At 43.6% G+C, this 22,015-nt stretch overlaps 1 protein-coding gene across 1 annotated transcript in view; it reads right to left on the reverse strand.

Annotated features, from left to right (window-relative positions):
• Positions 1 to 703: 703 nt before the first annotated feature.
• The window catches only part of arid1ab (AT-rich interactive domain 1Ab), a 71,419-nt gene continuing 50,107 nt past the window's right edge, over positions 704 to 22,015 (reverse strand). The window contains 17 exon segments of the mRNA XM_030146745.1: positions 704 to 4,077; positions 4,615 to 4,745; positions 5,004 to 5,823; positions 6,025 to 6,121; positions 6,302 to 6,421; positions 6,533 to 6,662; positions 6,756 to 6,931; positions 7,535 to 7,667; positions 10,557 to 10,761; positions 10,870 to 11,079; positions 12,396 to 12,493; positions 12,597 to 12,742; positions 14,157 to 14,307; positions 14,310 to 14,456; positions 15,692 to 15,862; positions 16,633 to 16,722; positions 17,855 to 18,095. Coding sequence (XP_030002605.1) covers positions 2,137 to 4,077; positions 4,615 to 4,745; positions 5,004 to 5,823; positions 6,025 to 6,121; positions 6,302 to 6,421; positions 6,533 to 6,662; positions 6,756 to 6,931; positions 7,535 to 7,667; positions 10,557 to 10,761; positions 10,870 to 11,079; positions 12,396 to 12,493; positions 12,597 to 12,742; positions 14,157 to 14,307; positions 14,310 to 14,456; positions 15,692 to 15,862; positions 16,633 to 16,722; positions 17,855 to 18,095 — 5,007 coding nt within the window. The 3' untranslated portion in view covers positions 704 to 2,136.

A 22,015-nucleotide genomic window follows, 5' to 3' on the forward strand; every position in this document is an offset into this window, starting at 1 on the left:
GTGAAAAGGAAGTGAGGTCTTTACTGTAGATTACTCTGTTTTCACATCCTTTGAAAAAAAGAAAAAGAAAACATCTCAAGATCAATGAGACTTCCTGAATAAATAAAACAACATAAAAACCACATCAAGACTAAAGAGGTGGCGGTCGAGTCTGAAAACAGCACTGATGCCACATTTAGCTCACTCTGGTTTTTGCAGACAGTAATTTATACTCTTGATAATTATACTCGTCATAAGAATAGACAGTTTGTTTTTGATGGGTACATTTGGTATCAGAAGGTCTTTAAAAAGGGGACTTAAAACCGAATGAGTTAAATCCAGTTAAACATTACAGTGGAATAACAGGGTTTGTCTCGGTTCTTATCTGTATGTGTGGAGCAGACGGAGGCTGCTAATGTAAATATAGATGTAAATATCATCTCCGCATGTGCATTTCAGCGACAAGGACAGTCACGCAACAGAGGTGAGATGTCAGACGGTACACAGATGGAAAACATGGCTGTGCATTTGATCAGCGACAGACTCGTCAAGAGCGAAGTGTGCGACGAGCGTCTGCATCCAACGGTCAGCAAAACCCAGCGCCGCAGCTTTCCTGGTATTAAAGAGTCTCTGAAGTGAAGTGTGGGCCAAATGGAAAAATCCAGGGCTTTATTTACTGCTGTACGAGTGGGAGAAAAAATAAATCCACAGCAAACGTCTTACGAAGATTTAATGTACATTTATTCTTAACACGTGGAACATATAGTATAAAGATTTCATACTGAATAAATGATATTCATTAAGCCAAAAAAAAGGAAAAAAGAGGAATTTACATCAAGTTTTTAGCTACATCATCTGAAATACAAATATGCAGAATCCGCATCACTGGAAAAAAAAAAACAAAAAACAAAATAAACAAAAGTAAAATGGTTTCTTCATCAAGGTCTAGTTTGTCATTTATGAAGGAGCTCAAATGGAACCGCAGACATGATTTTGTTGTTATATTCTCTACACCCAGACCGAACTGAAAACTGAAGTTGTGTTTGTTTGTTGGGGGTGGCGTTGGTTGGACAGCAGCTAAACACCCCACTCCCACCCCCGCCACCGCCGGAGCCACCGGGGCGAAGCGCCGAGGCAACGGGAGCGGGTGGGCGTCAAGTAAGTTACATGGCGTACTTGATGCAAGGGGAACTTTTGTCAAAGATTAAAAATGGTGAAGAGCAACAGAAGTTGAGAAAGAAGAGAGAGAAGTGTAATGTACAACATCATATATACACTGCAGCTTGGACTGCATCTAGAGCTGAGGACCAGTCCTAAAGAGGTGACTTTTTAATATAAGGGTCAAGTCATACAATCAAGGGACAAAGAGGTCAGGGTGTTGTAGGTTCACCATACTTTGGGGGGAAAGCCGTTTTTCTCTCTCAACATTAACTAAAACTGTTTTTAAAAACTACAGTTTGCTGCCAAGCCAGCGTATCTCAGTGTGAAACAGTATTATTACAGTATGTTTACAGTTTTTAAGGTGTACAGTACAGAAAAAAGTCCTACAATCTACTGCACAGGCCTCCCATGACACATGTCTGTTCACAGCCAATAATGTGGTTCCTGTGGGGCTGAGTATATAGCATCCAAAGTTACAGCAATTATACCACACCACAGTCTGTGAGTCTATGTAGCCTCCGAACATGAACCATAATATTGTTTAGTCCGTGCCCCCTCTTCCCCCCTGCCGACCCCCGAAGGGAGAAAGCGAGCACATGTATCCCCCAAACTCACTGTAAACGAGACAGCAACTTTGGTTACAGTTTTTTTCTTTTTTTTTCTTGAGATTTTTCTTTTCATTAAAAAACAAGTCCTTTCCGCAGGGCAGTGCACTCTGTCCTATGCCTGGGTCCCGATCTGCTCTTCTCCGCCGCCGTCTTTCCATTTTGTTTCAACTCCACAGCTACTTCATGATATTCCTTCCTTTAGTGAGAAGCAGGGGTAAGAAAGACAGTGGAATCCGAGGTGATTTTGCATAAATTAAAAAAAAAAAAAAAAAAAAATAGGACAGTCAGTTTTTGCTCTTCACTCACACGCAACAGACACACGCACACAAAAAAAGAACGGGGGTGAGGGGGAACGGAAAGAGGCGGAGCTGACACCTCCCCACGGCTGTCATGACTGGCCGATCAGAAACAGTACATCACAGATCACTTGGGACACCATAGAGTTCATAAGTGGGGACACCGAGATGTCCAGTAGCCGCGACTCGTACAAAGTGAACTCTGAGTGGTTTTCCTCTACTTTAGCGAGAGCGTGCAGGGCCCGGGCCGCCCGCCGCATCATGTCCACACTGGTGGGTTCGAAATGGGGTCCGCCCTGCATTTGTAACAGGGAGCTCTGGCTCTGCTGGTACTGGGTCGCCGCTAAGCTGTCCTCCAGGAAGCCCAGCAGGTTCCCCACGCTGCCTTTCTGTACGGCGATGGCCCGTGCCGCCAAGCTGTCGCCCTGAGCCAAGTTAGCCAACAGGACGACCGCCATTTCCCGGCACACGGCCACCTTGCGCTCCCCGACCAAGCGCACCAGCGAGCCATAGAGCTTCTCCAAGCGGCTGAACGGCGGCGTTGCCAGAATGAGGTCGACGTTGTTGTCCTGGATGCTGAGCTTGCTGAGGGTCTCTAGGACCAGTCTCTGGGGGGAAAGTGAGCCATGGGGCCCCAGCGTGGGGAAGGGGTCCAGTGCCTCGGCTGAGGGGCACACGGCCCAGTGGAGCAGGCCATCCAGTAGTGGCAGGCATATGCTCTCTGGGTAGATAGAAAGGTCCAGCTGGCCTGAGATGTTGGCCAGAGTGACCAGGCAGTTCTCCCGCAACACCTCCAGACAGTCCCACCACCACTCGTCTCTCTCGCAGCTCACGCCTTCGTCCTCCTCCTCCTCCTTCTCGTAAGTGACGGGTGCTTGTTTCCGTTCGGGGTGCCTGTGGTGGAGCAGCACCAGGCGGCCCAGCAGCAGCAGCAGGCCCGGGTGTTTGGACATCTCCAGGTCGTTCCCTGGGACAAAGGAGAGGCTGCGCACAATGTTGGACACACAGATGCACCGCCGCGCTAGCGAGTCCTGCCAGTCCGACAGAGTGCTGAGCGGCGTTTCATCTTTGCTGTGAGGCTCATCTTCCAGGATCTTCACGTTGCGGCGGCTCTGGAGGTCGGGGTTAATGCTGAACAGGTACTTGCCGTTCTCCTTCTGCTCCTCAGCTCCTCCACGAACCACTTCTTCTGTAACCGACCCTGGGCGGGCTGATAGCACGTCATCGATGGTGGCAGTGACCGGCGCGCCGATGGGAAGAGCAGGAGAACTGGTCTTCTCTGCTGAAGACTTCTGAGGTTCCGAGGACTGGGGCTGCTGTTGCTGCCGGGGCTTGTCCTCTCCACTGGACTTGGATGTGTCAGAGGTCTCTGTCACGGCTGGAGGGACCTGGACCTGGACCTGGACCTTCTTGCGGCTCTCAGTGGCTGTTGGTGTGCGTTTCCGCTGTTTGAGCAGGTCCATCCTGCTCTCAAAGTGGGTCTGGATGTGTTCCGTAGTGTCCCCGCCGCCAATGCTCCAGTGTATCAGGCCACTGTCGAAGCTCTGCCGCTGCCCAAGCTTGGATGAGTGGTTCACCAGGAAGGGGTTCTTCTTACGGACCACCTTGATGGGGAGTTTATCGAACTTGCTGGCCTGCTTGGGCTTTTCCGAGTGGATGCTGGGGTCCTGGGAGGACCCTGAGGTAGAGGTAATGGGTTCCTTGACAGAAGACTCCCTTTCCTTCTCCTCTTCCTCATCCTCTGAAGACTTGTCTCTCAGGGAGTCCTCCTCCTCCTGTTTCACCTGGACCAGTGACGAGTTGTCAGGATTGGCCTTTTCCTCTACCTCCTCCTCATCCTCGTCTTCTTCATCTGTGTCCATGTCCCCTCCCTCAGGCATTGGAATCTCATCATCAGAGTCGTCATCAGCAGCGTTGGGGTCTATGAGGGTGCGCTGGCCCGGGTCTCCTACTTCGTACTCCTTTAGGATGCCAAAGATCTCGATGAGGCAGCGTCTGAAGTACTCCACCACCAGCTCCAGGAATCCAGGCAGCTGAGGAACAGAAGAAGTCAAGTCACCAAAACAGTCCTACAAGGACACGCTATAAAGAATTTACATCAAACAATGTTTCTAGGAGTTTCAATTTAAGTCTTTTTAAGGCTTATTTCATGTTCCATCATGATGAGCAAAACTGTTTTTGTTCACATGCCCATCAGTGGGTGGGTCAGAAAATATACAAAATGCTTGATTTATTTGCAGATTGAATAACAGCGAGATGCCGTCAGTTCTTCAGTGACTTTTTACAGAAGCCTTGTCCTATAGTTCATAAGCACCTTTCCTCAGTGTCATTTTCTTAGAAGTGCTGGGTTAATGCTACGCATGTGCAGCTCTCAAATGAGACAAGAAGGAAGTAAGGCAGCTCAGCTCACTATCTGACTTAAATGCAACTTAAATGGTTTTAGTCGGTTTCCTCAACTTGAGAGACTTCTAACTTAAGTGTCATAATCAGACTTTTAAGGCTTTGAGTTGAAATAACTGCATTCTGAACCCACAGAAACGCTAAGACAAATGTAACATTGCGGAACTCACCTGGCATAAGTTAAAAGTAGTAATGCTACTGTCATCATACAATAAAATATTAATGGTGTCCAAGGCCCAGGTGCTTTCAGCAAGCAAGCCTGACTTCAGTGACATCATTACTCTCCAAGCCTCAGGAGTACCTAAAAAAAACAGAATGTGGATGAGAAACTGTGATCAGTCAATACAGTGGCCAAAGATCAACTCATTCATAAGATCAGAACATACAATAATTCAACACTGAAATAAAATGTAATGTGTTTTTCTTGTTTACATAATACAGTAATAATACAGCAATATAGTAATTGATTTTGACAGTATTTCTTTTCTTTGTACTACAAATTATCGGTTCTCATGATCAGGTCAAGTATTGACTGAGGGATTAAGTCAAAGTCACATACCGATGTCTTTCATGGTGAGCCTCTTGCGGGGCTTAAGGTGGGGTTGGGAGGCCTCCACAGAGCCAGGAGGGAAGGCCACATCTCTCCTGATCATTGGTTGCTGCACAGGGGCCTGGCCAATGTGAGAGGCGGGCACTGGGGGTCCAGCTTTCTGCACTTTGATGCCCGGATGCATGTAAGTGGACTTGCTGGGCGACGTCCTGCTGTCCAAGGGCCGCTGCATGGGTGCTGGGCTCGACACCTGAGGAATGTGGTTCTGGGAAGTCTGGTAGGTGGATGGCAGGGGTCTTGTCATGGGTGGTCCAGAGCCTCCAGGGCCGAACGGTGGCTGCCGCTGGTTGACGTGGCCGGGCCATTGACCCTCGTGGTTCATGCGTTGGTCTGAGGACATCATCTCCTCAGAGCGGTTCATGCCGTGGTATCCGGGTCCCTGGCCGGGTACAGGAGGACCCTGCCGGTTGGGATAGTTGGGATAGCCCATTTCATTGCGGCCCTGCCACATTGGACCCTGGGGTCCATCAGGACCTGAAGGCATGGGGCTTACCATCATCTGGGAAGGCATTGGTGACTGGGAGTTGGGGCCTGCAGATGATGGCCCTCTGTCCCGGCCAAAGGGGAAGGGGAACTGGTTCTGTGGGCCTGGTGGTCTGCGGTCCCCTCCTGGGTATGCATTATACTGGTTATACATGTCCTGTTGACCCTGTGGTCCTGAGGATTGGGGTCCTGGCTGCTGCTGACCACTGTAGGGGACGTTGTACATTTCACCCTCATGGCGCTTAGCAGGTGGGCCATAACCTCCATCTACAGGGCGCTTGTAGTTCTGTCAAAAGATAACAATCATAATTATATGTAATTGGTGAACATCTAAATTTCATGCTTGAATCTGGTTAATGGAAAACCGGTGAATATAAAGAGTGTCAGAAATGTATGAGTCATATAAATGTATCTTTAAAAAATGTTGAAGTCAGGGAGAATCAGACTGCAAGAGCAACTCTGAAAACACTGAACAAAATGTTCTCACCGGTTGCTGCTGTGGATACATTCCTGGTTGTTGATTTGAATATGGGCCACCAGGGGGAGCTCCCTGGCCAGGGTACTGGTTGGCATAGGAGTCATGCCTGAAAACAATAACAAAAGAGAGGAGTTCACACTGATTCATGTCTAATTTTCAGTACTGTTTAAGACGGTCTAAGTATGAAAAGGATATCATCCAACTCTCTGAAAATGATCACAAATATGAAACAGCCTTTTAACAACCATCTACAAAAATCCCACTGTTCGTAGTGATGAGCACTGACCGTTGCTGTGGTGGAGGGCGGCTTGGTGAGTACATCCCTGTGTCGGCTCCAGAAGGCATCATGTTGGGCTGTGGAGCTCCTGGTCCCATGCTGCCGTCAGGGCCCATGCCTGGTTCCTGTCTGTAGAATCAAAAACACTTCCATTAGTCCATCTGAGTTTTACCAAAAGGACGATGTGCTAGACTTCTTTTCCATCCTGATAAGCAGTTGGATCTAACGCAATATATTTACCTTCGGTCGTATCCATAAGGATACTGTTGCCTCTGGCTCATCTGCATGTTACCCATAGGGCCTGGGGGGCCTCTGTTGTACTGCTCTCCCATTCCACTGTTGGGTCCGGGCTGCATGAACTGCTCACCAGCTGAACAAGTAAAAAAACACGACATTTTTACTCTCAGCACTTGACAGAGATCCTATAGCAGGTAAAAGTAAGTGAGATTAGTTTTACACCCACCTTTCCTCATGCCACCAAAGGGGTCCTTGCTGGACTCATAGGGAGCCATCCGACCCATCATCTCCGGACCACCCATCCCAGGCTGGTAGCCCTGAGAGTTGGGGGTCATAGCATTCCTTCTGGGGAATGCAGGGTCTCCACCATCAGCGAAGGGGTCCTGCAGATTAACACTACTCCTGTAGGAGAGTGTATAATAATAATTAGTAAAATAAGAAGCTTCTTTTGCTTCAGATATTGCTTCAGATATAACACGTCCATTTTAGATACAAGTTAGCATAGATGCTTAACGTCACAGCGATGTAAAAGATGGAAAAAATCTGACAGAAGAAACCATTCAGATTGGCTTGTTTTGACCCTTAAACTAACCTGTTACTGAGGGGTTTTTTGTTGATGACGTTACTTTCTAGTTACTGGATGGTCTAAATGCTGAATTCAGACCAGATTTTTTTGTTTGGTTGTTCCTCACAGTCCTGAACTGGTCCATATACACTTTTAAAACAACTAGTTTTAGTTTAAGTTGCATGTAGAGGATCCTGTGTTTTATTGTATGCATTTAGTAAATAGCAGTGAATGCAAAGTAAATACTATTTATACAGTAAACAAATAATGTTCAGCTAATGCTTACAATAAAGATATTTCTGTTATCTAAACATATCTTTTAACATTTAGGAATAGAACCAGGGAACTGATATAAATCGGAAGGGATACACACAACTGGAAGTGTCGATTTTGGTTTGTTATCAGAGTATTTTAAGATGATATTGTGGTTTCGACTGTACCTGACACCAGGCATGGGGGGCATTTGTGAATGTGGGGTTGAGGCTGGAGTCGGTGGTTTCAGGTCTCCTCCTTCTGCCATGGAACTACTGGTGGACTGAGGAGTCTGGGGGCCTTGCAGGGATCCAGAACCAGCTGCAAAACAACGATATACAAACTGTATGACGGACAACAACAAGGAAGCTGTGACTGCAGGTTTTTCAAATTCAAGAATTTAAAGATTCCCACAAATTCAGAGAACATCCATTTTTTTGAATTCGCGCCAGCAACGATGGGTGAGAGCTGACGTTTGATAGCGAAGCGGGAATAGATCAGCTAAGCACTGCTGGGGGGCTTTTAAGAACACTTGCTGCTTTTGGCAATCCTAAATCCCATTAAGAAATTCCTGAGTGCTGCACAGAGGAGCGCAGTTTGTGTCAAGCTGACTGGCTTTTGAGTGCACAGCCAGCAAAAATGTTGAATCCTCCAGCTCATCACAGCATGCCAATCCCCCTCACCACCCTCCATCACTCCCCTCAACCACCGGCAGGCTCTTGGAGTCACCAGGAAACAATGATCTGAAGCCTGACTCTGACAGATTACCGCCGAGCCTGTAGAGACAGGAGGCAGCGAGAGGTGTGTGTACATGCACAAGAGTGAGTGATAGTTTGTTTGTGTTGTGTGTGTGTGTGTGTGTGTGTATGTGTGACACAGCGGCGCTCATCCTTAACTTCAGCCTAGGACTTCTCACTATTAGCACGCCAGTCTGATGACTCACAGGTTCCCATTCATTAAACTGGCACACACACATACACATCCACACACAACACCGGGGTCAGTGGCAGGTCACATTTATTCACATTTTCTCACATCACCCTCTCGCCTCTGTAGCTCTCACACGTACACATACACATTAACTGACTCCCCTCCCCCCTTCACCCCTCCTCCCGCTGGGCAGGGATTTCCCTCTCTCTACTAAAGATGAAGGGAGGAAAAGGGGAGGGGGGATCTCGTGAGGACGGAAAAAAATAGCGTGGTAGAAACAGAGTCAGAGAGAATCGTGTGACTTTTACACACACACACACACAAGCAGACACACGCACACTCACATACACACACCAGCCTCTTCCCTCCATTCATCATTTCTGGCTCAGTACTAATCTCCAGGGAGTGTTGCCTTGCCTCTGTAGCCCAGGGCCAGGCACCAGGCAGGGAGGAGGACACGCCACTGACGGGGCATCGCTATCGCCAAATCACCCTCCTCCCCCCTCCGACCCCCCCCCCCCCCCCTTTCGCCGGCTTTTCCTTCCTACTAACTAGAGGGCTGATGCCAGCTGACAAGCACCCTGATGTCTCCTGTAACAACACCCCGGCGCTGACTCAGTGCCCTGTGTCTGACAGCACTGGGTCTGGGCCAGACACTGAAGCAGCAGCAGCACGTGGTCGCTCCTGGTGTGGTGGTTTGCTCCTGGCAGCTCCAACAGGATTCCCTCCAAAACAAACGGCTTCCAGGCGACAACGTGATCCCCGAGTCACAGCTCCACCCCCCCCTACACACCTCTGATATGACACTGGCAGTTTACACACAGAGTTCATTCAAAGATTTTACATGCTACAGGAATCAAGGGGAGTCTCTGGTCGTGTCCTGTGCAAATGTCGCACAGGATTCCTCCAAGAAATGTGGAAGTGTCCAGAGGAAGAAGAGCTCTGTCGCTCAGAAATTATGCTCATATAAATGTAATCCTATATAAATTTTGTCTTGTTTCAACATTTAATTCAATGTTGTCAATTCACGCAACTTCCAAAATCTTGATCCTGAAGGTGAATGTTTCATTTAGTGACGTTTTGATCCTGACTTTCGGGGTTTAAAGCCCAGTTCAGACCAAAGATTTGTGACAAGATTAGGATATTTCACTGAAATATATGTGAACTGGCAGGTCAACTCAAGCCAAATGATGGTATTACCACTGATTCAGCTGGTAAAACCTTCAACGGCTAGTATTAGAGCCCACTGTTTTACAGTGGTGTGTTTGTGTGTGCAAGATGCTACCACTTATATCCAACAGTTAAGAGAATTGTTAGGATTCCAAACAATACATTTCCTCATTTACTTGTATTAGTGTGATGATTTTAAGAACATTGCAGAATGGCATATTACAAATTGTTTCAAATTTTCAGCTCATTTTGTTCATCTTTGACCTGAACTGAGCTTAAAATAACATTTTGGATGATATCAGTGTTTTTATATTTGTTTGCTTAATTTGTTTTTATCCTATTTTGTCCCTAACCACTAGTGAACCGACTGCTATGAAGCTAAACTCACAGTTTACAAGAATTAATTACAATTTAGTGTCCAAACACTCTTCAGAGACATTCACTATTCAGCAGACAACCAAAGCCACTGGAGATTCAGTAACTACTCGGTAAGGGAATGATTTTGGTCAAGTGTAACTTGACTCCCAAATTGATAATCAATTAATAATATAATTACTTATATATAAACCAAAATAACTTTTCCTAACCCTAACCATGGACTAGTGATCTCCATCCACTACCTCCTAGGTTTGCAGAACAATGACAAAGACATATGATGTTTCGCTGCAACAAAATCAAGGCACTGATCATGTCTATGATGAAACATAGTGGTGGCAGCATTATCTTTACAGCATGACATAACTGGATTTGTAATTTACTTATATAGGAATGTAAATTCTATGAGACTGGGTTGCTGTGACTTACAGCTACATCGTTGTCATTTACAACTCTGCCAATACTCGCCAAAAGAGCAGTGAGTTATTGAGGATAGTAGCCTTGAATATGACAAACGGTGGTCTTAGATCAGCTTTTAACTGCAATTAATAGGATACAATAAAACCTACTAGTTTATTGGCAGATGATGGGTGGCAAATAGAGCAAGGAGGATGTGATGGATTGTATGGGAGCCACACTGCACCCGAGGGAGAAAGGGAAATATGAAACAAGGCATTGTTCATTCAAGAGGGTGAGACGGCTGGTGTTAAGGTGTAGGAGGACGTCAGCACTCACCTGGGCTGGGAGGCTGGATCTTGGGCTGGTTCTTTTTGTTATCCGTGTTGAAAAAGTCCGGAGGCGGGTCCTCGCCGCGCTCAATTTTGCACTCGAAGGCGTACAAACACTGGATGTACTGTTTCTTTAGCGAACTGGCGGCGCTGCTCGACGTGCCCACGTTCAGGTTGGTGGCCAGCTCCCTCCACTTCTTGTTCTTGTTCACCTGGTGGGCGACAGAAGGAAAGGAGGAGGCTTAGAAAAGCTCCACTCAGCAGCCTCAGCCATAACAATGCTGCTCGCTGAAATGTGGAATAAAGCGTCAGAGTTCTACCTGTGTGAGACCACCGATCTCTTTGACAGACACGTAGAGTCTGAAGAGGTCGAGAGGTTTGCGTCCGACAGCGGGTAGGTTGTTCATGCCCATAGCCTTCTCCTCAGCGAAAGCCAGGTACCGATCCACCCACATCTTCCTCTCTGGCTCTGGGCCAAGCTCGTACAGACGAGTGATCTTCTCGTTGGTGATGGTGGAAGAGCTTGACTTCTGCGAGAAACATGTATATGTATTAAAACTCATCTATTTCAATAAATCTCCGCAGTAATAACCAATTTCCTGCACAATTTAAAAGAACCTAATCAATGCCTTGAAATACCTAAATAAATAAAAAAACACAAACAATAAGTCTATTTCCACGTAGCTATTTTAATGCATGAGAGGAAATGCCAAAAATCTCTAACAAAAAAAACAAAAAAAAAAAACCTTGGTGTATAAATGAAAGGTGAAAGTGCAATGAAAACAGTTTTAGCAAATATATTATCACTATATTTAAGCAATGTTTATATGTTGTGTGAATGAGGGGATTGAAACCGTTCTTGAATTAATACCCGAAACAAATGCAAATTTAATGGAAAACAACACAGTTTTAGACAAAATGACTGAAAGTCATAGCTGTTCAGTTAAAATCTTCAGTTGTAGCTTAAGTTGCTGTCCATTTAAACTTAAAACATGACGCAATAACTTTATTTCCTTCAATGGCAGCTCACTACTCATGTGTGCTATGTGCTAATGCTAACGGCTAATGCTAGGTACTGTTTGTATTAGGATAGGTAAAATGCAGAGACTGAATTTCCCTACAAAGATAGTGAAACGACTTAACCTTAATTAATGCTACATTATGTAGAAGTCAGACATTAAAGGACAATAGCCTGGTAAGTATTAATTATTGTTTCAGTCTTATTCCCAGCCTTTTCCCTCAATTGGCCACTTAAAATATTGCTACTATCCTATTGTTCATCTCTGTGAACCAACTTCTCAAACTCCCATTGTAGAACTGGATGGAAAATGATGAATTTACCTTTTCCTTATAGTGATTTTTATATTAAAATTTGGGATATATTGGGTATACAGATATTCAGTAACAAAGACCTACTACTTACATTACTCACCCTGAGAAGGAGATCAACGGGTAAATATGCCAATAAACTACTTTTTACACTTTTCCGCGACTAAAAAATAGAGTTCCTTACCAACTTGGAAGACTACAGTTTTATGTCATTTGCAGTTGGTTTTCATGCAATTATATTAGTGCTTTCTTGTGTTTTGGCCCATATGACCACATGATAAAATAAAAATGTATCATAATAAACAATGCCAAACGTGGCATAAAACTGTAATAAGTTTATTAAAGTATTTTGCTAAATTTATCTTATTGACTATGATTTTAACTATCACTTTAAGACACTTTGCAAATTTAATATCCACCTAAATACCAACTAATTCATAGTAAATATAAGACTTGTTAAGACTTAAGTGACTCAGAGGAGCCTGAAAGAAATGCCATTCAGCTTTAGAACCTTTACCTTTTTGGATTCTGGCTTCGGAGTCCCTTCCACTTTGTTGTTCATCTTCTGGGCAGGGTTCATTTTGTCCATGCCAAACTCTGAACTGGGAGCCATTCCTGGTTGTTAGGGGATAATAAGGTGAGTATATAAATAAAACATCAGTCTATAAACCCATTTTATGGAGAAAGGTTCTGGAGCTGCAGTATTGCTCTTACTCACCAGGGGTGTTGTTGGCCATGTTGCCTCCCATTGGGTATGGCCCCGGCCCTCCCTGGTTCATCATGCCATGCATGCTGTTCATACCAGGGCCGTATGGAGAACCTGTTCCCATCATACCCTGGGACATGTTAGGGTAGCCGGGTGGCCTAGAGAAGAGATTGCTTCTTGAGAACAATGGTACTACAGACACGACAAGTATATGACAAATCAACTTTTTATCTTCGTGAGCAACAGTGTGATCAGGGTTTCTGCAGATTTTAAAATGTTGAACTGTTTTAGTCCATTATAGATGCAATTTAAAATCCATTTCATGTCCATTTTTGCAAAAACTATGAGAGACATGACGGGATACAGGAGTCTAATGAATGACAATCCCCTCTGTTTGTGTTTTTTGGCTTTAAATTAACAAGCAAGATCATAATGAACTTGTGTTTACCTATATTAGATGAAAGTAGAAGGAACAACTTAACATATTGCTGCTCCCTGCACTGATCACAGGTTGCCCAGTTTGCATTAGTGCTTATTGGCTCCATTTTGGTTTTATTTTGTAGTTTTGTTATAGTGTGATCAATAATCTTTCCCTGAAAACACATAAAAGTGAGACTGACATTAATGCACTGCTATAAACCTAACATTAACTTCATAATCCAATCAGTTTTTGACCTTTTGAAATTAAACCTTTTCATGGAATCTTAACGTCAAGTGAAACTTCTTGGAACTTCTGACTAGGGTTATGGCTGTATAATTTGGTAAAAGGCACACTGTAATTACTGTTGATAATACTACAATTCACTTCTTTTTATATAATTGCATTGGTGGTGTGATAAGTTGCACAGGCCTAGTTAGACTTATAACAGAGAAACTATGAGGCTAAAGTATCTGTGTTAAGACGTCATTTGACAAGGAACATGTTCTAGGTTCTATATCAGATCAAACATGGCTCATATGTAACTCTAACCTTTAAACAAGATGCTGGTGATCTGTTGGGTGTTAAAATTTTAATATTTTGGCTTTTAAGGAATTGCAGAAACTCTGTAAGTAAAGGAAGTTTGTTCAAATCAACATTTAAGACTCGTCTTTGTGAGCAAGACAGTGATAAATCTACGCTTTTCCTTGTATTCACAGAATTCAGCCGTTTCTGTAGGAAACATCAATTTACGTCACACAATGTAAGTGTTTGCTAAGCCCACGAGTGGCTCTCTGTAGGCTGAGCTGGCATTCTCACTGGGAAAGGATATGATTCACTGATCTCAGAGTCAATCTCCTGCTCTCATTTTCTCCATTTCTCCTTTTCTCTCATACATAAGTGTTTGGTCTCTTGCCATCTACTTTGCAGTGCACTCAGGCACCACAACACACAACAGACTGGCTGGCACGTGGGAAGAGCCACTCATTTTTCACGGTCACACAACCATACAAGCAAGGACACACAGTGACACACAATAGATTCCGCTTTAAGATTAAAACACCTCTCCAGGCACAAGAGTCGTAACAGTGAGCTGTGCTGACCCTCAGCACTTGAATGCACCCTCATGTGACATTGTAACTGTAACCACTTACCTGTTGTGTATAGAGTTTGTGGGTCCATGGTGCATGGCAGGACCGCCATCCTTCCTGTTCATGCCTGGAGGTGGGCACATCCCAGAACCCACCTGGGGTGGCATGCCAGCCATGTTTGTGCCCATACCAGGACCATAGGGTCGAGCACCATTTGCCCTGGGCCTATTCTGCCTGGGGGCATGCCTCCGTATGGAGCACCGCTGCCCTGACCAGGCATGGGGTTCATGGAACCAGCCATGCCGGGGCCGCTGGGGTAGTTGGCGTTGGGCATCCCTGTGTAGCCAGGCTGCCTGGGATAACCTGCAGAAGAAGGACAAGGACAGACACTTAGATTTCTAATATGTCATGTCTGAAGGTGACTCATGACAGCCTCCTGGATTAGTGGATTTTTTCTTTAGTGTATCAAGCAGCAAAAAGCTGCAGTATGACATGTTAGAATAATTTGATGTTCTTGACGTTACACATCCAGCAAAAATAAATAAATAAATAAAACTAAACATTGACTTACAGCTCCTGTGTCCATTGCAGTGATAATCCTTAAACAATATATTGTGATGTCCTAACAGACTACTGTTGTGAATACTGTTTAAACCTTCACACTGACATCTTGGCTGTTGACATCTGGTTGTTGCCAGAAGTGACTGTATTTGGACAAGTGGCGCTTACTGACCAATAACACCGCTAATGTCAAAGTAGTTTCCCATTCTAGCTAAAAGTTAATGCATATAATTGTGTTTCTTGAAAGCAATATTAACTTTACATAACAAATATACATACAAATTACCACCTTTTTACCTAAATCAACTTACAAGACAAAACATGATTCAAAACATTTTGCTTATCAAAATATATAAAGTACATTATGCAATATCAAAAAACAATGACAGAAAAAACAGCATTGTGTGTTTGTCAAAAAAAGATGGAAAATGCATGTAACCCCACCTGTAACAGGACGACTGATACAAGTGTTTACAGGACCTGAATATAGCCAAAGACACTAGACTGACTCCTGGAAGAAATTTATTGGCTTCATATTTCTAAAGTGAACCCGTTTCCTTTTTAATCAAAGTCCATTTTGGAGACAGCATCTGGTGGACCTTGATGGTTTAAAGATATTTCTGTATTGGCTTCAATTTCAAGCTGTGGTTTTTCCCCTACGTGTATATAAATTCTATCACAGTCTAAACCTGAGAAATCTCTGTTAAAACGGAATCTCATTTCTCCCTGATGAGGTACAGACCTGATGTAGTCCAGCTCTAAATTTACCTCGGTGCTGCCTGTTCTGACAAGCAGTCTGATGAAGCAGGCTTTATCTGGCCATCGCTGTTCACTGCTATGACTCATAGCACAACTTCTTCAAAGCCCACAGAAACCATCTGAGACTTCAAAGTGAAGTGATATAATTTCATGAATATAAGAAATGAGAGGAAACTTCAAAGCTTTTTAAAATCTTGGCTATCACTGAAAAAAACTCTGATGATGACACGATGACAATTGTAGATTCATTCATAATGTTTACTGCCCTGAGGCCTCACCTTGCGGCCCATACTGGCCCCCTTGAGGACCGTAGTTTCCCATTGAGTTGTTCTGTGGATACGGCCCCATCCCACTGTGCATCTGGCCTCCTGAAGACTGGCGTGGAGATAAGGCGGAGCCAGGTTGTCCAGGGGACCCGTAAGGAGGCATCTGGGGGTTACGCATGTACACTGGAAAGGATTTGGATTTTAATATTGTTAGATATACACCTCAGTGGTAAGACCTCGCTGAAAACACACTCTGGATCAGGTTAAACAGCAGTTGCATAACAGATTATGGACCAGTGTGGACAAGTAATTTAACTTCCCTACAACTATCTGTCTACAGTTGCCCTCATCTGACCTAGAAAGTAGACTACAAGCACATTCTTATTTAAAGATACAGCCTCGGGGAGTGTTTACAGAAGGGACGAATGCACACAAATGCAAACATTTACACATAAGAGCAGCTGAGGCCATGGCACATAGCCCTGCACTGTGGTTAGCTGCTTTGTTTAATGGCCACCAAATGTGCAACTTGAAAATACTGCACATGGGAGTTCACCCTCAGGTCTCTCTGAAAAAAGAGGCTTTCATTGTGCCATTGAAAAAGGGTCTATTCTGACTCAAACCACCATCATTTCCTAAAACTATTCAGGCTATTTTTGGTGCATAAATAACTATTTTTGCTGAACAGACCTCCTGAACATGATTTTTATTTTGCCTGAAATGATGTAATCAGTTTTGGTGTCTAAACCTGATCAAAGTGAAAAATAAATCAACTAAAAATCCTGTGACAATTCTGTGTATAATTGTTTTTTTTTTTTGTTTGTTTGTTTTTTTTTAATACTGCCTCACCTGACGTCCTGTAACTTCACTGCCAGAAAAGGCTTTCTATCACAAAACCCTTAAGACAAACTTTCTACTGAAGCAAAAATATCTTCCACAAAGCTCACACTCACCCCTGTCCTGGCCCATGGCTGACTGGTTCATGGAAGAGTGCATGATGCTGTCGGACTGGACGCTGGGTGGCCGGGGAGGCATCTGATTACCTGCAGGACAGCAGGAGCATGAGAGGTGAGAAATAAAAGAAACAACAACGAAAAAACGCCAAGGCTATGTCCTATTTGAGCCTTGTTCCACAATGACTTGTTGGCAGCACTGTAACTTTCTCAGCTGTCTGGTTGGTTTATGAGTATCATGTTTGGAGAAACTTAATGTTCCCATCTGGCACGCTGCTTCATGAATTACAAATGTGATCTGTTATATTTGTGGGTGAGAAAGTTTTGAATTAAATCTCTAAATCTGTCCTGCTTGCTTAGTGAGTGCTTCACACAGCCTCTGACTGCACACACTGAGCACAGCTGAGGTGACACCTCGACCAAAAACACATTATTACAGCTAGTTATGTATATATTTAGCAGAAATTGTCAGGTGAGTCAATGTTATTGAATTCATGGTTTTCTTCTTGTATTTCTTTGGTGTGCTCTCCTGAATTTCAACACTTGTTCCCATCAATTTCTGCACACCCAAAACTGCTATAAATCACACTTTCAGACCACAACAAGCTGTAAGTTTGTGCTTGAAAATTCATCTTCATTTCTCCAAAATAAGAAAGCACTGGCTTCCTGGATGGCAGTGCTATGAATATAAGACCATCTGTTTTCATGTCAGTTAAATTGTGAGACCAATTCAAACAAACAAGTGACTGAAAAAAATGTGGTTTAGGCGTATAAAACTAAACTGTGCTTACTCTCGCATATCCAGATCTCCACACTTTGTTTTAGTGCTGAGCCATAGCTGGAGAAATGTCAGGCTGAGCCCGTTATTATTCTGGAATGGAGGAGAACTCTCTGGCTTGTTTGTATTTGTTTAAGCGGATCAAAACAGCGTTAAACCGAAGATGCCAAGAGTTTCACTACCTTGGTGTGTGGAAAATTTACTCAAATTTACTAAGGTGAGCCCTGGCATTAAAATGACAAATTCCCTCCTGAAGTAAACAGTATAAAGAATAAAGAGAGTTCTCCTTACTGAATGATACATGTCATCTAAAATTGCTATTTTTGGTGTGGTGGTGTTGTTTCATGTAGTGGAAGCAATGGTAGGTTTATTCCAACAAAGTCCAGCAAATATATCTGTTCTATTGCATTACAAAAAGTGAGACATTTCAGAATATTACTATACCTGGCACAGCAGCAGGTGACAGAGGGCCGGTGCGGGAGGGGGTGACGCTGGCGGGGGAACCCACAGGTGACGGAGAAGGCCCTCGTATGCCCGGCAGGTGGGGCGAAGTGTGTGGTGAGAAGGGCGACTGGGCGGGATTGCTCTGCTCGCCCTGACTGCTGGACACCCCAGAGGTGCTGACGCCCGGGCTCAAGGCCCCCTCGGTACCGGTGGGCAGGTCATCGATGGAGCCAGATAGATCCTGAAACAAGAGGAACGACGAATGGTTACCATCGCTGTCTGGATCTCAACCAGAAACATGAAGCTGTAAATAAGGTCAATATTTATTTGATACTGAAGGCTTTTAAGGATTAAAGGTTAATGTTTTGAGTTGGCAAGTAGGTCAGAAACATATTTCTTTAATGTCAATTTTTTTACCTGCCCAAAACTGATAACTTTGTTAGGCCATCCAGCAATACTTTGAACATGTTGCTATGTCTTTGAAAAACATTCACCTTGCAGCAAAGATTTTCCCTAATTCTCCATCAGTACCAGCTAAACTCTTTAGTGTGCTAGCATGCACTTTAGGTTACGAGCATCTTTACTTCCTGATATTCTTTCTTAGCTACTTTCAAATCAGATGTGGAAGAAAAAATGTTTAACTTTTTTTGATTTTTTACCTCATGGTCAAACAGGAACTGGGATTGTAGATTTACCAGCCTGATGCGTGATTTTAATTGATCCACATATTGCATTGTAGCGGGTCAGCTTGGCTCTATCTGCTTTTGGTACCAGATACTTTGTTAGTTATCCACTACAGATTGTAAACTCTCTTAATGTATCTTCATTAAAGTGCCGCTAGAGTAGCCTGGGAACAGTAACCATGACGGTTCCCAGAAAACAATCACCAGTGTGTAGTATCTTAATATCTTCTTTTGGTCTCGAATAAACTTGCCTGGAACCAGATATAAAAAGTACTAGATATTGAATTTCTAGACTTAAAACCAACCAAAAACATATTGCCTTTCACCAGTTTAGGATGAGCTGGATTAGAAATGTAGAGCAAAAACTGAAATCCAAGGTAAATCACATCTGTGTCTGGAGGCAGGTATGGAAATAGGGTTTCTTTGGCTTCAAATCAAACATCCGAAAACATTCCAAGAAAATGCCACTACAACTGGAGGACTATGCATCATACATATATGCACTTTCCCCACATGTCTCTAAGATGTGCATTTCATATCAAAGTCAAAGAGAAGTCAAATTATCTGTGTGGAAATCCAAACAGCCACAAATGCATTACAGCAATCTTCACCTTCATCGGGGTGTTATTCTCACATAAAACTGCCAGGCCTATTATCGAGGAAACACATTCAGATACAGCAAAATCTTCTTCTACCTTTTTTCTTTATTTATTTAAAAAGGAAAAACTCCCAAAATACTGATAATGATCCGACGGCAAATATAACTCAGTTTGTGTGGCTTGTAAGGACAAAATGGGTGAAAAAAAAAATATTTGAAGCAAGTCATCTCGGGAGGCAGTTGAAATAATTGGTGCTGGGCACAGACTCTGGTGCCATGTGGTGTTGTTATTGAGCCGTGTTGGCTGTGACACAAAGACAGCCAAGCAGGCAGGAAGGTAGGAAGGCAGCCGGCGATGATTATGTTTGTGGGAAGGTGAATGTTTACACACTGGCCGCTCACGTGGAGCCCATGTGCTTGCTCAGAAATGCAAGCTCATCTGCCAGTCACATCGGAGGAGGGAAAAAAAATGAGAGGGGAGGAGGGTGGGGGGTGGGTGGGGGAGCACTGACTGGAAGGTGGCCAACTATTCCCATAGAAATCTCACACTCGCAGGCTGGCTGCAGCCCCGAAGCCGGCGGTTTTGCACTTGAAACAGCGCCCGTTGCTATTTTTGGGACATGACCTGATGGAGGAACCCCAGAGGGAGTGACAGGAGGAGAACGCTGATTCAGAATCCACCCACCCCCCTCCAATCCGCCCCCACCCTGTTCCCTCTGCCCTCTTTCCATCTCTTCCTCTCTTTTTTTTGCTCCCTCGCTTACGTGACTGCACAAAGCCAGGCTTTTCTGACCTGCACAGGAGATGTGGCAGCAGAGGTGGGAAGCAACAAAGCGCGAAACCTTTATTTGAGCAGTAGAGTAGAACTTTCAGGTCTCTGTACTTTCATGAAGCCTTTATTTTTCTGACAAGTTTTATTTTTGCTTCCTAAATATTAAAACACGTATTTGCAACTTATACTCCTTATATTTTCAAAACCAGACTTGTTACTGTTGGTGTAATGCATGAGGAGTATTGTCAAGAAACAAATGCAATGCTGCGAGCCTTCCAAACATAAAGACTGAATTCACTCTTAATGGATGGGACGATAATGCAGAGAAGATCATCTCTAGGTGGACATCCAGCACAGCAAACATAACATCAAAATTACGCAAACAAGAAGATGAAAAAGACAAAAATGACAAGACAAAAATGAAAATAAATTATATATATATATATATATATATATATATAAAAAGATGGATTCATTTTCCTATTGATGCGTCTAAAACGATGCAAGAAAAGCTAAACTTGTAGCAAAAATCCTGAAATGCAAATTCACCCATGATCTAGTGTTAATTTTGTACATTTTGATTTAATACTGCAAAAGCCATCTTTAATTCCAACATGCTAAAACAAACTTAAACAAAAGTGAGAAAAATAGAGAGCATATAAAGACAAAAATGACATAAAACAGAACAAAAATTGAGACCGGACTGTGGATAAAAGCTCTATTTCTGACATTGAAATCTGCACCACTAATTGAAAATAATATTCATTATTTTCCGTACATTTTTTATTTTATTTTATTTGAAGTTAGAATGGTTTAATAGTCTTCAGATTATATTAGTATGACATGAGGTTCAGTTAGCTTTTCACAGAAACAGTAAAAATGTCCTTCAAAGGCTGCTTTTATACTTCTTTCAGAGCCTGTACTTTGTCATTTTGAGTGCGGTAAAGAAGTTGAATCAGTGCTTCTACTTTTACAAGAGCCTTTCCTGACATAAGTATCTGCACTTGTATTGGATTGAAGTAAGTATGGACTTTTGCCACCTCTGTAGCAGATACAAGACAATGGACTGCAGCAGGAGGGCTTTATATGGGAGTGAGTGTTTCATCAGTTAGTATCCAATTAATGTTCACAAATGTAGAAACAGGTCAGGACAAGGCAGAGCCATGCTGTGTGAGATGAACGGAGCGCTGAGATCTTAATGCTCTGGGGTAGAGAGCAGAGATCAAACAGCATGACATTCCTTTCTTAAACAACCATGGCGGGATCCCTTTTCCAACAACCGGCACCGTCAGCTGACCTACATCCCCCCTTTTTTCAAAACCACCTCCACTCAGACATCACAAGACCGGTCATCTGACAGAGGGCTCCACGTTAAGGCCCTGTGTCGGCCGTCACAACGACCACCTCGCTGTTAGCCTCAGAGATCACTGCACAAAGTCATGGCCCCGTCACAAAAAACATCTACTTGAACCACCCCCGGACCACAGGCCAAAAGGGTCAGAGGTCGATTCCTGGAGATCTGCCTGGGGGTCACACTTTGGCAGGAGGTTACTGTGGACGTTTAAGGCATGTGACACACAGAGGGAGCAAGGAAGAAATAACAAGGAAGGACCCATGCTGTCAAAGAGGAACTGGCTTAAAAGTGGGATTCTGGGGTCACATTAGCTCTTGATGACACTACAGTGAAGTAGAAATTCAGTCGGGAAAAAAATTATGAAAATCACACTGAATATTTCTACAGATACTGTCATTATGAGTCATGACTTTAATGGGAACATCAATTTTTTCATTTCATTTTTGCCAGAGAAAATACAGTTTTTGCTTGGGTCTGCACCAACCAAGGTTCTCCCTTTCATTTACCTCTGGCAAGGAATAGTCACTCCTGTAATTTGGTTAATACTGTAATTGTCCTTATTATTCAGCTCTGGTACTTGTGCCAGTTTGACCCTGTGCAGCATAATGCAACACTTTATGTGAATGAATTCTATAAGGCTGCATGAGGTTTAGGAATAACAGACTGATTAGCTAATTTTGGATTTCATTCAAAACAATTTTCTCTCATTTAATCTTGTATGGCTGCTTTTGTATTAATGTTTATAACTTGTACA

The sequence above is a fragment of the Sphaeramia orbicularis genome, chromosome 11 (genome assembly GCF_902148855.1).
Source record: "Sphaeramia orbicularis chromosome 11, fSphaOr1.1, whole genome shotgun sequence".
Lineage (NCBI taxonomy): Eukaryota > Metazoa > Chordata > Actinopteri > Kurtiformes > Apogonidae > Sphaeramia > Sphaeramia orbicularis.